The 14,150-nt window shown below is 39.8% G+C and overlaps 1 protein-coding gene and 1 pseudogene across 1 annotated transcript in view; one reads left to right on the top strand and one right to left on the bottom strand.

Annotated features, from left to right (window-relative positions):
• LOC107509998 (guanylate cyclase soluble subunit beta-2) overlaps positions 1-14,150 on the bottom strand; it is a 70,696-nt gene that overhangs the window by 25,607 nt on the left and 30,939 nt on the right. Inside the window, exons 5-11 of the mRNA XM_016143069.2 lie at positions 13,057-13,156; positions 11,978-12,171; positions 10,883-10,994; positions 9,569-9,672; positions 8,478-8,694; positions 2,810-3,130; positions 63-211 (exon numbers count right to left, since the gene is read on the bottom strand). Coding sequence (XP_015998555.2) covers positions 63-211; positions 2,810-3,130; positions 8,478-8,694; positions 9,569-9,672; positions 10,883-10,994; positions 11,978-12,171; positions 13,057-13,156 — 1,197 coding nt within the window. The remainder of the gene's footprint in view (positions 1-62; positions 212-2,809; positions 3,131-8,477; positions 8,695-9,568; positions 9,673-10,882; positions 10,995-11,977; positions 12,172-13,056; positions 13,157-14,150) is intronic.
• Positions 7,981-8,099, top strand: LOC118609619 (annotated as a pseudogene).

Below are 14,150 nucleotides of genomic sequence, written 5' to 3'. Positions count from 1 at the left end.
TATACTGAGTACCCGTGCGCCTAAGCACACTGTGACACATGCCCCATAGTACACATACTTACTTTGTAGACCTCGTGGACACTGGTTAATCTGTCAAACTTGGAGTACATTGAATTTAGCATATTCACTATTTGGATAGGTTCGCAGGCAGCACAGATGTTAGTAAATGTCACCACATCACTAAAAAGGATTGTGCAGGTTTTAAATTCTCCTGCAACAGAAACCAGGTGTCAGTGATAGCCAAGGATATAGAATAATAATTCTATGAATTTGGAACTCAAGAGCCCCTTGGGAACCAAAACTGACTGTGCCTTGGGGGAAAGGAGCCAGATGCCATTCGCCATTCACCATTCACCATTCGCCCAACTGACATTTATTGAGTGCCTGCTATGAGCTAGTTGTCATGCTGGAAAAATCATATAACATGACGCAACCACAGGCCCTGCTCCTAAGGAGCTCCCAGTCTAGAGAAGGAGACAGAGGAGTAACTAAATATTCAAAAGGTGTGCCCAGTGGAATGACAGAAATGGGTTGGGTGAGCTCTGGCTTACAGAGAAGCCACTGGCAAGTGGGCCGAGGCAGAGGCTGAACTGCAGGAGGCTCAGAGTCTAGATGACAGAGACTGGCCAGCATAAAGTACCACAGAGAAGGTGCATATCCTCAACATGTCTTCAGCTCATCTTGCTGCTTCCATTCTTGCTAATTCCATGTTGCATCCAGATGATCTCTTTGTCACCCCAATTCCTCTACTTCAAATTGTTGAGATTGTTTATTCGGTTATTGCCTATCTCCCCCATTGGAACATAAGCTTCATAAAGTGAGAGATCGTTTTGATCTCTGCTGTATTCCCAGCACCTAGACCAGGGTCTGGAATAACTAAATGGATATCTCTTTGAACAGAGCTGGCACCTTCTTTATTTTTTATACCTCTCATAACAATCTCCCATTCACGTAACCTTCTCTTCCTTTTGGCTTCTGGCCTACCATTCTCTCTTCATAGTCTTTCTACTTTTCTCATCTTCTTGTTTTACATATTTCTTTGGCTTTTTTCCCCTTCCTAAATAATAGATGTCCCCTAAGGTTCAATACCCAACCCTCTTCTCTTCTCACCTCATATCCTGTAGGTGACCTTATCCATCATTCATAGTCTTTGATTAACCACCACCCACGCTGTAACTTCCATATCTGTAGCTGTGTCCTAGAACTTTCCACTGAGCTCCCTCTACAATTCCTAACTACCTGTTGGTTATGCTATATGGAGTATCTCACAGGTTTTTTAATTCAACAGTTCTAAAATTGTTCTTACTTTCATGCCCTCAAGCCTATTCTTTCTGGTTCTGTGTTAAAATGAATCATCACATCTTTACCCACAAGGAATGTCGCACTCGTAACTGACTCCTCTTTTTCATCCTTCCCATCTATCAGTTATGAAATCCTGCTGATTCCCACTTGTGCTGCCTCTATTCGGGCCTTCACCATCACTGAACTGCACTTTTATGGGCTTTCAGCATGCCTCTCTTGCTTGTGTTCACTACACTGCAGCCAAAATCATGTTTACAAAGCTACTCATGTCACTTCCATTATAAGAAAAGTTCAATGAATTCCCAAATCTAAAATATAAGGCGATTTCCTTTTCCATGATGATCCAGATTGATCACTATGTCACCTGCGCCTCATCCTATCTGCCCAACCTCATAAGGCGTCACTTTGCCAGGTACCCCCATGTTCCAAGGATAATACCCTGCAGCTTTTATTTTTGTTTTACTTACTTTTGCTCTTGCTATCTCATTCTCCTGAAATGCCTTTCCCCTTTTTTATTTTTAAACATTTCTTGCTGATGTTCAGCCTCATGGCCCAACTCGAGTGCCACACATCTCACATTAGCCTTCACAACCCCACCCTGCCCCTGTCTCTCTCTTTTCTGACATCTATTTATTATTAATTCTTCTGTTATCTGTGTTTCTACAGCTCCTTATGTGGTGGAAAGAGTATGAATTTTTTAGTTAGGTAGACTTATTGGTTTTCAGCTCTTTTACTCATAAGCTAGAGTGGACGCAAGTTTGCTTAGCTGTACAGTATAGATAAATAACACCTCCCTCATAGAAATGTTCAGAAAATTAAATGAAATAGCATATATAAAATGTCTAACACAGATCCTGGCACAATAATTGCTCCTTAATGCATATTAGTTTCCTTTCCTTTGGCCATCCCCATCCCCACCCTCATTAATTTATTCTGTGTATATCTCTCAAACCTGCAAAACTGTGAACTCTGTTGAGTCCCCAGGATGTGGGACAATACCCTGGCACTGAGTAGGTTCATTTTGCATGTCTGGTGAATGAACACATGACCATTACAAATGGAAAGTGAGTTCAGAGTAAACGTGGCATCCTTCCTTCCAGAAATAGCTTGCTCTCCCAGAATGGTCCTTAGAAGCAACCCATAATTTAATATGTAGTTATATCATTTCCAGTCATAGTGAAGAATCCTATTCATGGTCACAGAGCAACGAGGCCAGTCTTAGGATATAGCTTCAAATTCTTAGAGAATGTTATATATATTGGTGCAGTTGATAGGTATTTTTATCCAATCTATATTTCACTAGCGTATTATTTTTGTTATTCTCAATGTAAAGAAAAGAAAACTGAAAATATGCAGTTTAAGTAATTAGCCCAAGGTCATGTTGCTCACAAGTGATAGATCCAGAATGCTAACTTAGGTCTGCCTGGTTTCAGATCCTGTGCCCCTAATCAGAAAGGCACAGTTTTGCCTGCTCAGAATTCCCTGTGAAGGGAAGGAAATGCCTTACCTGCAGCCACCTTTTTGCCTTCCTTCAGCTGGTTGGCCACATGTTCAGGCAGCATGGCATAAAGCAAGGTCTCTGTTTTCTTCTTTTCTATGGCCAAGTGCTTGGAGAGGATCCGCAGCTCCTCCTTCTTCCTCTCCAGCTGGGTGGACAGCTCCATCTCAGCCAGCCGCTGCTGGTTCAGCAGGATGAGATCCCTGGTCGTGTCATGGGGGGCGAGGTCAGAAAGGTGCATCCGGCGCTCCTCCAGCTCCTGCAGGCTGCGGAGCTTTGGGGAGCACAGGTATATCATGCAGCGCACAGCCTCCATCCAGATCATCTGGCCTTCCCATCATGGAGAGAAATGAGACAGGAAGCATGTCACTAACAGGAGAAAATCTGGTTTACCAGATCATCATCACACAATGTGCCTTTCTATTCCCTGAGCAGTCTTACTCCTTCTCTTGTAGCCAAATTTTGTGAAAGTCGTCTATACTTTCTGCCATCACTTACTCATCTCCCCCTCTCTTCACAGCCTCCAAACACCTGCCTCAACACAAGTCCGTCAGTCTTCTCCTTATTCAGACAATCTCCTGTTTGATGGGGTTAAGCGGGCCCTTCTTCCTGAAATCTTGCTTTTATGGACTTCCCAGACACCACTTTCTTCCTGAGAGTTCCCCTACTTCTTTCAGTTATTTTGTTAGGGGTTTTTTGTTGGTGGTGGTGGTCCTCCCCAGAGTTCTGTCTTGGTAGTCTTCTCTTCTAGCATTCTACAGCTGCAACCTGCACCATGCTGACAATGAATCTGAAACCTTGCTTCCTGGACTCAAGATGCATATTTCTTTAAAAACAGATGTGCTTGTTATTCTATTATAAAAGTAATATACATTCATTGTAGAAAAGGGAAACAGTGGAAGAAAATAATAAAAATTACTCATAATTGTATCACATAATCACTGTTAATATGTTGTAGTATATGTTTTTATTACAAAAAAATTGGATTATCTGGCATCTACTTTTTGTAATCTGAAATTTTCACTTAAAGTATATAATAGACATTCTTCCATATTATTAGATATAGATATGCATCATATTTTTCCTGGCTACATTTGTTATACTATATTTTATTTAAGCAATAAGAATTAATTATATTACATCTAGTTTATTGTTCTACAAACCATATTGCATCAAACAAGCTTAAAGTAACTCTTTGTGTATAATCATGGATATTATATTAAAGGATGTATTCTTAGACATGGAATTACTTAGACAAGGAATATGCTCATTTTTAAGGCTTTTGATACATATTGCCAAATTGCCCTCTAGAAAGAATGTGACAATTTACACTCTTATCAATTGTGATTTTCTTAAATCACTGATTAGGTATTTATACATGGGTGTCTACAACTGAACTCTCCTTCTAGTCTCTCTACAAATCTTTTCTTTCTTTATTAATTCTTTTATAACATATCTACTTAGCCAGGTACATGGTCTGAGACATTGAGAATATAGTAGTGACTCAAACTGACAAAAGTCTCTTCTCTCAAAGAGTTTACACCATGTATTTTCTCAGTTAATCACACCTTTGTCACCCAGTTACCCAAGCAAGAAAGTTAATAATTTTCCTAAATATTCTTTTTCAGCTCCTACATCCAGTCACCAGTTTCTGCCTTAATCATCTTGTGCATTTATTCCCTGATCACCACCCCAGTGCCACTGTCTGAATGCATTCGGTGCTTTAAAGCTCTCCAGGGGCAACCTCCAGCTGGCCTCCAAGGCTCCACTTTCTCTGCTCTCTAGTCCACCCTTCACATGCCTCCAGCGTGATCATTCTAAACCTCAAATCCAGTCATGGTAGACACTTAAAAAATGTTTCCAATTGCACAAGAGAGTGTAAGACCTCATCTCGCCAGCTTCATCTCGCATCGCTCCACTCTACAACTCATTTGGGGTTTCCAGAACACATCATTTCCCTCTCAAATGTCTCTAAAGCTCTGCCTATGTTTATTCCTAGAACACCTAATCATCAGCCCAATAAAAAGACAGCTCAAAATGTGTGCCCTTTTACACCATAGACAACAATTAACTCAAAATAGATCAAAAACCTAAATGTAAGTGGTAAAACTATAAAACCTTTAGGAGAAAACACAGAAGAACTGTGTGACATTGGATTTGGCAATGATTTCTTGGATGTGATACTGAAAGCACAGACAATAAAAGAAAAGATAGTTAAGTTGGATTACATCAAAATTTAAAACTTTTAAACAATCAAAAGACACAATCAAAAGAGTGAAAAGGCAACCCACCAAAAGGGAGAAAATATTTCCAAATCATATTTCTGAACTTCTACAACTCAATGATCAAAAATTAGCTGATTAAAAATGGGCAAAGGACTTAAATAGACATTTCTCTGAAGAAGATAAACAAAAGACCAATAAGCACATAAAAAATGTTCAACATCACTAATCATTAGGGAAATGAAAAGCAAAACCATAATGAGATACCAGTTAAAACCATTCAAATAGCAATCATCAAACCAAACAACAAAAATCAGAAGACAATAAGTGTTTATGAAGATGTGGAGAAATTGGGATCCTTGTGAACTCCTGATGGGAACGTGTGATGGTGCAGCAGCTTTGTGAAACAGTATGGCAATTCCTCAACAAATTAATAATAGAATTACCATACGATCCAGTAATTTCACTTTTGTTTTAAAGTCTATTTTGTATGATATAAGTATTGCTACTCCAGGTTTCTTTTTGTTTCTGTTTGCACGGAATGTCTTTTTCCATCTCTTCACTTTCAGTCTGTATGCGTTTTTTGATTTGAAGTGGGTCTCCTGTAGGCAGCATACAGATGGGTCATGTTTTTCAATCCATTCAGGCCATTCTATGTCTTTTTGGTTTTGGAGCATTTAATCCATTTGCACTTAAAGTAATTATTGACAAGAATGTATTATTGTCACTTTGTAATTTTGGGAGGTTGTTTTTATAGTTCTCCTCTGTTTTTTCTTCTCTTGATCTCTTCCCTTGTGTGTTTTGTTGTTGTTGTTGTTGTTGTTGTTGTTTGGTTTCCTTTAGTGCTTTTTTCTCATTTCCTTTCTCTTTCTTCTTTGCATATATTTTGTAGGTTTTGGGCTTGTGATTATCATGAGGACTGTGTCTATAAACCTTTATAGACACAATCTATTTTAAGCTGATAGGCATTTAAGTTTGAATATAGTCTGTAAGGACTACATTTTTACTCTCCCTTTCATGATTTATATTATTGTTTTCATATTATAGATCTTTTTGTGGTGTGTATATCCTAACCACTTATTATAGTTTGAGTTGATTTCGATACATTTTTCTTTTATCTTTCAAATAGTGTTTTAAATGTCTGATTTGCCATATTTATTGAACATTTGGCTTTACCTGTGAGATTTTTCTTTCTCATATTTTCTTATTTCTGGCTTTGATCTTTCTTTTTCTACTTAAAGAAGACCTTTTACCACTTGTAAAGCTGGTTTAATGGTGATGAAGTCCTTTAATTTGGGGTTGTCTGGGAAAATTTTTATCTTTCCTTCAATTATGAATGATAACCTTGCTGGGTAAATTTTTCTAAGTTGCAGGTTCCTTCCTTTCAGCACTTTAAAGATGTCATTCCTTTCTGGGCTGCAAAATTGCTGATGAGAAATTGGCCGGCAGCCTTATAAGTTTCCTTTGTAAGTAACTCATTTTTTTCTTGCTTTCTTCAAGATGTCTATCTTTAACTTTTGCCATTTTAACTACAATATGTCTCCATGTGGGTCTCTGGGTTCATCTTGTATGGAACTCTCTGTACTTCCTGGACCTGGGTATCTGTTTCCTTTCACGTTAGGAAAGCTTTCAGCCATTATTTCTTTAAATAAAGTTTCTGTTCCTTTCTTTCTTCTCCTCTGGGATTTCTATAATGTGAATTTTCAAATGTTTAGTGCTATCCCAGGAGTCCCTTAAACTAGCCTCAATTTTTAAAGTTCTTTTATCTTTCTGCTGTTCTGATTAGATTTCACTAGTGTATCTTCCAGGTCATGGATTTGTTCTTCTTTGTTAGCTAATCTGCTATTGATTCCTTCTAATGTATTTTTCATTTCAATTATTGTATTATTCAGGTCTACTTGGTTCTTCATTATACTTCCTAACTCTTTGCTGAAATTCTTCCTAAGTTCCTCTATTCCACTCTCAAGCTTGGTAAGCATTCTTATGAACATTTCTTTGAATTCTTTATCAGGAAAATTACTTATTTCTGACTCCTTAGAAGTTTTTTCCTGGGGATATTTTCATTCCTTCATTTAAGAAAGATTATTCTGTCTTATCATTTTGTTTGACTTTCTCTGTTTGTTTCTATAAATTAGACGAAATAGCTTTCTCTTCCAGTTTTGGAAAAATGGCCTTATGTAAAAGCAGGCTCTGTGTGGACTGTGTATTCACGGTGGTTTCGGCAGGCTGGTAGGCATCAAGCAGGTTCTTAAAGTGTCCAAGGAGCAGCTCTGGGTGCATGTGGTAATGCTTCGTTGATTCTCTTGCTCTCTCTGTTCAGGGCCAAAATGAACTCAGGTGATATGTCTGGGAACACACTGCAAGAAACTTGTAGGCAGGCTAGACAACCTGGTTAGAGCCCCAAGCCACCTTATGAAGGTGAAGGGGACTATAAACAATGGCTCTCACTAGCTCCTCTGGGCTTGGAGAGTTCCCAAAGCTCCCAGAGGGCTCCCTCGGCCTCCCAGCCTTCACTATTCGGTCTCCTACTTCTGTTTGTTGTCAGAAGCTGTTCATTCAGTGTTCAGTTGTGTTACAGAAGTAATTGCTATACATGCGTATTTTATTTTGCTCATGGGATGGGGTCAGTTCAGTGTCCTCCTATGTCATTGCCATCTTGTCCACTTTTGGTTATATAATAAAAATTATTGATCATAGGTACTTCAAAAGACAATTGTACACTGTAATTGGCAATTGCCCAAAAATAAAAACACTCAAAAATGGTTAAAATGGTAAGTTTTATGTTATGTAAATTTTACTGCAATTGAAAATTTAAAAAGTGTGTGCCCTATTAACATTAGGTCAAATAATTATGCTACTATACAATAGACAGACATTAAATTAGCAGCAATAGTACCATGTGCATTCTAAAAATTTTAGTAAGAGAACAGAATTTATTTAAAACATACGCACGCACATGGCTACAGCCATGCCACCCTGAATAAGCCCGATCATGTCTGATCTCGGAAGCTAAGCAGGGTCGGGCCTGGTTAGTATTTGGATGGGAGATCACCTAGGAAGACTAGGTGCTGTAGGAGTAAAAAGTAAAAAATAAAGGATTGTAAGTTGACAAGGTCCTTGCAATCTGTGAGGTAAGGGTTGCCTCACCTAAAAAAATAAATAAAATAAAATAAAATAAAACAACACACAACACACACACACACACACACACACACACACACACATTAGGGTCCATTTATTACTTTAACAGTTTCTAAACCAGAAATAGTTAAGGTTATAAAATATATGGTTTACAGATCAAGCCAAATGGAAATATCAGAAAAACCACTATTCCGAATGCAGTTCCTGCCCCACTTTTTATCCAACTTTTTTGAGGAAATTGGAAGGCTCCACCTCTTTCTTATTTAACCAATCTCCCAAACAGCAGAGAGTCAAGGGAAGGGGTGAGTTACCACCTCGGAGTTTGAGTGTGGGTTGACTTTTCCACGCTTCAGGCATCATTTCTCTCCGGGCCTTCAGGACAAATTGACTGTTGATAAATTTGCGGATGCTGAAAATGTTGAAGGTAACTTGGGGATGAATGATGAAGAAATACTCATCTAATCGAATCTTCTGGGTTTGGAGTCCTGGGACATACTTCTGAATATTCACTCCGGCTTGCTTGACCCTCAGCTATTCACAGAAGACAGATATAAGGCTGAGGAATGAAAAGCAACCTGCACCATAAACTTTCCCTTAGAAATATCATCCTGGCCATGCTTTGTGACTCACTGGGGGAAAGAATAGGTAATGGAAAAACACCAGAGAAGTAATAAATATTATTTTAAAAATTGAATCTGCAGCTAATCTCTGAGAGAGAAAAGAATAGTTCTGAAGTTTTCAAAAGCAGATCTCTGAATAATAAGAAACAGAAGTTGAAGCTCTTGTTCGGGCTAATAGTGTTTCCCTAGCTCTACAAGATCTTTCTCTCTCTGTCTGTCTCTGTCCCCATCTCTGTCTCTCATTAATTAATAAGGAAACTAGCAAATTCTGCAGCATTGCATCTGAAACCCAGGCCTGGGTGAATAAGTTCATCATGGAGCTGGGGAGGCATCGTTCACTGCTATCTCCAGGGAACACACAGAAGGAAGAAGCAAAATGAGTACTCTTTATGTGAAATGCCCAATGCCAGCACCAGCTGCCCAGGAATACTTTTCTTCACTAATCATGAGGACTTTGTGGGGCTGTAGAAATCAACCTAACCTTACGAATAAGCATCATTTAATTTTCTGTTCTCTTATGCCCAAAACTTAAAAAGAAAGTTTTTAAAGTAGATCAAAATTTAAAATATTAGTAGTAGCAATAACAATATCCTCATGGCATTCTGGTTTCTGGAGTTTGCCATGTGAAAAGGAAGTCAATAGTCCTACTGGGCTAAATCCTAGGTTCCCAAACCCTGGGGGCTCCTCAGGGACTTGAATGTTCCCACCAGCCATAGAGACTATACAATATACTCTGCTCCCTAGCCTATCCCCAATCCATGCTGCAGAGGGAAAGGGCCTCTTACTGATTCATCAAATACAATGTGGAAAGGAAAAGCATTGCAGAATGTCTTCTCTTCAATCCAGAGCCGTTCAGGATAAATTGGCACAAAGGTGTTCAGGAGATGCCCTGGACATAGAAAAAGAGAGTCCTGTTCACAGGCAACTCACGCCCCCAACCTGGCCCAGAGCTAAACTTGCGATAGTATCTTAAATGCTTCACAGGCAAAGTGCAGTCCCCACTCTTCAGCACGGCTCTCTCAGCATCTCCAGATGGCCACAACAATTTCTCTTCCAAATTAAAACAAACAGATAACTTGCTGCCAGGTTGAGAAGCCCCCCTGCCCCCTGCCAAGTTTCTGCCTGCTGCTGAAGAGTCCCTAGGCCAATTGAGTACGTCTCGCCATGAAAACAGAGTCGGCATTGAAATGGTGACAGCCAGACAATGAGCTCACAGAGCGGAGTGTGTGTGCCCAGCCCAGCGTCAGGGACATTTGCCATGGAGCTTTTTAGACTGACAGTTTTCCGTGGCACGTGAAAATTTAACCAACAGCCCTATTTGGCAGAGGGTAAAGATTCGAAATGGAGCCTTTTTGATATGAAAATCTCCTAGACAAAGGATGTCATTTGCGAGTTTGAGCCGCTTGCCACAACTTGAGGGACTTAAAATACAGCCCTTTGAGCCCTGCAGACCTTCTCCAGATGCATGTCATCATGATCCACAGGGACATGATGAGGGCGCTCTAGCTCCCTTCTCCCAGTGGGTCGAAGCCCTCACTCTGACTCAGCCCTTTGGTGCTGATCGTGAGACAAGCTCAGTGCCAACAAAGAGACTACTGCCTTCATTTCTCAGATGGAAGATGGAGTACCTTGTCCAAGGTCACACAGCACCTCAGGGACAGAGTCAGAAATCTATTTTCTTGGCTCTTAATAGAGTGTTCTTTGCATTGCTGGACACAATGGTTATTAACCACAGACTTCTAGGCCAGAAATACATTCCAGTCCAGAAGGCCTGAGGAGCCGTGGAAAATTCGTTGTTCTTGATAATATGTCAGTACTCATCCTCCTTCTCTCCAATGCAGTCACCAATTGGGACTGATTCTAATCCTCTCTCCCGTGGCTTTCCCTGATTACAGGGGAGACTGTGTCTCTGTGCCACTCTGCAAATAAAAGGGGCAAAGGAAGGAAAATTAGAGTCTGACTTAAAGTTAAAAAATATGTTGGTTAAATTCAAGTTCTGCAAAATTGCTGACTTAATAATCATAGGGGATTTACCCATTTATGCACACCAAGCAATCACTGCGTTCTGAGAGCTGAGGCTAGGAGAATGACCCACTCACCTTTTCCAAACATGACTATACTTCTCACAATTTCCCAAGGGGACTTCTTCACAGGACAAACAGAGACACTCAGATATTTCTCCTTCATCCTAAGGAAAGCTGCCTGGAGGGCCTGCAGATGGCAGGGAGAGAAGCATACAAGCCTGGCCATGTGACTGGTCATGTGACAGAAGATGAACAATCCCTATCTGCTGTGACTAGGGCCACAGAAATACTAAGGGCTTGCACGGTCAATTCTACCAAGACTTCATAAGCCCCAAGATTTTTATCTAAATAATCCTCATGCTGTTTCTCTATCAAAAGCAGCAAGAACTTCTCATAAAGTTTTAAGAGGAGCTGGCAGGAAAATTACACATGATCATCTTCTCTTCCTGTGGTTGAAGATGCTGCAGTGAACAGACTTGAGGTGGACTTCGAATGTTGTAAGATATAAACACTGTGTGATCCAGAAATCACACAGACTTCATTGATATTTGTACAAGCTATGTAGACACAGAGAGCTGGGTATCTAATATATGTGGTACCTAAAAGACAACAGTCAGTCCACAAGTTGCAACTGAGGCAGCCAATCACAAGATGATGAGTTGACGCCAGACTTCTGACTGCCCAGCTGAAGAAGTGCACACTAAGGGCTTCAAAGATCAATTTATTTTAGGAAGATTACAAAATAAGGCACCAGATCCAAATTTCAAGCCCTTTATATTGATATTTTTATAGGCAACAATTTTCTAGGCTAAGGTACACCCCATAAATCCTCTCAATGTACATCCAAGTTACCTTAATGCAGTGGTTCTCAATCAGAGGTGATTTGGTCCCCTACCTCCACCCTGGGGACACTTGGCTATGCCTGAAAATATTTTTGATGACCATAACTGTGAGGCATCAGGATGTTACTAGCATCTAGTAGGTAGGGACCAGGGATGCTGCTAAACATCTTATAATTCACAGGACAGCCCATCACAACAAGGAATTGTCTAGTCTCAAATGTCAATAGCTGAAATTGAGAAACTCTGCCTTCACTCCACTATTAGAAGGTCCAGGTGATTCTCCAACTAAGAAGAACTGTGCTTTCTGAAAACACAATAAACCCAGTACCTCCTCATCTCTCCGGAGGTCCTGACCATCTTGTAACCTAGGCTCTGCCCTTCTCATCTGTCTGTGAGACTTCTGCACAATCAGAAACACAACATGTTCCTTCTTCCCTGTCCTCTCCGTTTCCTGATTCATGTCAAGGATATTCATGGCCACATCAATGTCGAAGAAGTCTTTGGCCACAGCCTCAATGATCCCTGCAGCAAGCAGAAGAATACCTATTAGTGAGGGATGGCAGAAGACAGTTGTGTCAGCAAAAAATCATAAAATACTCAAGTTATACAGCTGCTGATTAATACTCCAAGGTTCCCCAAGTCCAGGCCCTACATTGAGATAGGCAGCATATGACAGATTAATAAAATTAAAAAATAAAATAACTTTACAGAGATTTAAGTTATACATGGCTGGATACCAAATATATCCCTGCCACTCTTATTTCCAGTTCAGCATCTATTCATGTGTTTGTTTAAGGAAGGCATTCAACTTATTAAAAAAACAAACTCTGGATATTAGCCAAATTTTCTGGAGATGATATAAGCAAAATTCAGTTGTAAAAGCATTAAGAATTGTGTTTTTTAAGTGTTCCTCTGGGAATCTACCCCAGTATTATAACATAAAAATGGTAAAAGCATGCATGAAGATGTTCATCACAGCATTGTTTACAGTAGCAAAAATTTCAACAATACCCTAGTTGAATATCAAATATCATTCATCTGTGGAAGATGGTGGTTTTACAGACTGTGAAAACATGTAAAGATGATTTTTCTATAATGCTAAATATAAAAACAGTTGATACAAAATAATACCTGCAGAATTATCGTAACCATGTAAAAACCTGCACAATTTTAAATGTTGAAATAAAAATGAAAATTCTTTCTTATTTTGGCATGTCAGAAACTTATTTTGAAGGCTCAGAACTTTGGGAGTAATGGTCAAGATGGCAAAGAGTCAGACTGTGGAAGAGATGGTGTTTTAACTCCCTACCCACGGTTGGCTGTTAGCCATCCTGGAGAGTTTGTGGGGAAGTCCATCCTTACTCCAAAGACCTCACAGCTGTGGAACTGGTTATGCCATCCCCATACCTGGTACAATGTGGCACAGACCACTTCTATCAGAGTAGTAATGGAGAAGCATTTTTCTGTCTGCTCCTCTCTCCAAACGAAACGATGGTGCATTCATCTCCTAATTAAAAGACACAACATGTTTTTCCCAGTGAACCCAAGTTATTTAAGTTATGCTTTTAAGGCTTTGTGAAACAACAGTACTTATCCACTACATCACATAAAACTATATCTCAAACTCCCCCTCCTATCACACAAAAATGAAAGCTACCATGGTTTGGCCCCTATATGTCAGGTATAATTTTATATTATACCTTACCCCCTAACCAGCTCTATATGGCAAATATTATCTTTATTTTAAAGATGAGGAAATTGAGGTTTAGATCAGCTAAGGCTAGATTAATGGTATAATAACATTTTGACCTTCAAATGAGCCTTTCTACCACGCCATGCTGCTTCTCTCCACACTCTGAGGGGTGGCTGGCTGCCGTGCTCGGTCTGTGACCAAGTGACCATGGGTATATTTACTCTCAGAAAGATTAGGGACTCAAAGGAATTTGCAAGTGGAGGAGTTTCTTTCCTGTTCTAGAAGAATAATGCCGTGTGTGGTGTAAAGTTGCATATTTGGAAAATCAAGGACACATCAGAAGAGACTATCTTGCTCCAAGAATAAATGCGGATGCCCAGGTATGTTTCATGTTACATCAGGCGTATTTCAGGAAATAAGGATGAAGACTCTGTCTGGGGGTGAGGGATCCCTGAGAGTAGTAGTTTTCTCCCCTGCTTCTTCAGTAGGCAGCTCAGCACCCTGGCTCACAGCTTTTGGAGGAAAAATGATTAAGGAGGTAGATTCTTTCTGAGATCTTGTTCTCTTCCATGGAGAGGTGTGTGGATATGTGTGGGTGTGTGGGTGTGTGGGTGTCTTTCAGGGGCATTGCTAGTTAAAATGAGCTTTTTCCCCCAAATACTGATTCCATCTTTGCAAAAGCATGTATAGAAAAAGTATGTGTTTGTATGTATGTGTGTTTACATCTCAATTGAATCTAAAGAAGATTTGAGGCAGCAGATATAAAAAATCATATAATAAAATGGGAAATTAAAAGTTATTTTCAAAA

The sequence above is a fragment of the Rousettus aegyptiacus genome, unplaced genomic scaffold (assembly GCF_014176215.1).
Source record: "Rousettus aegyptiacus isolate mRouAeg1 unplaced genomic scaffold, mRouAeg1.p scaffold_m13_p_11, whole genome shotgun sequence".
NCBI classification, from domain to species: domain Eukaryota; kingdom Metazoa; phylum Chordata; class Mammalia; order Chiroptera; family Pteropodidae; genus Rousettus; species Rousettus aegyptiacus.
This window is presented reverse-complemented; position numbering and strand designations above follow the sequence as displayed.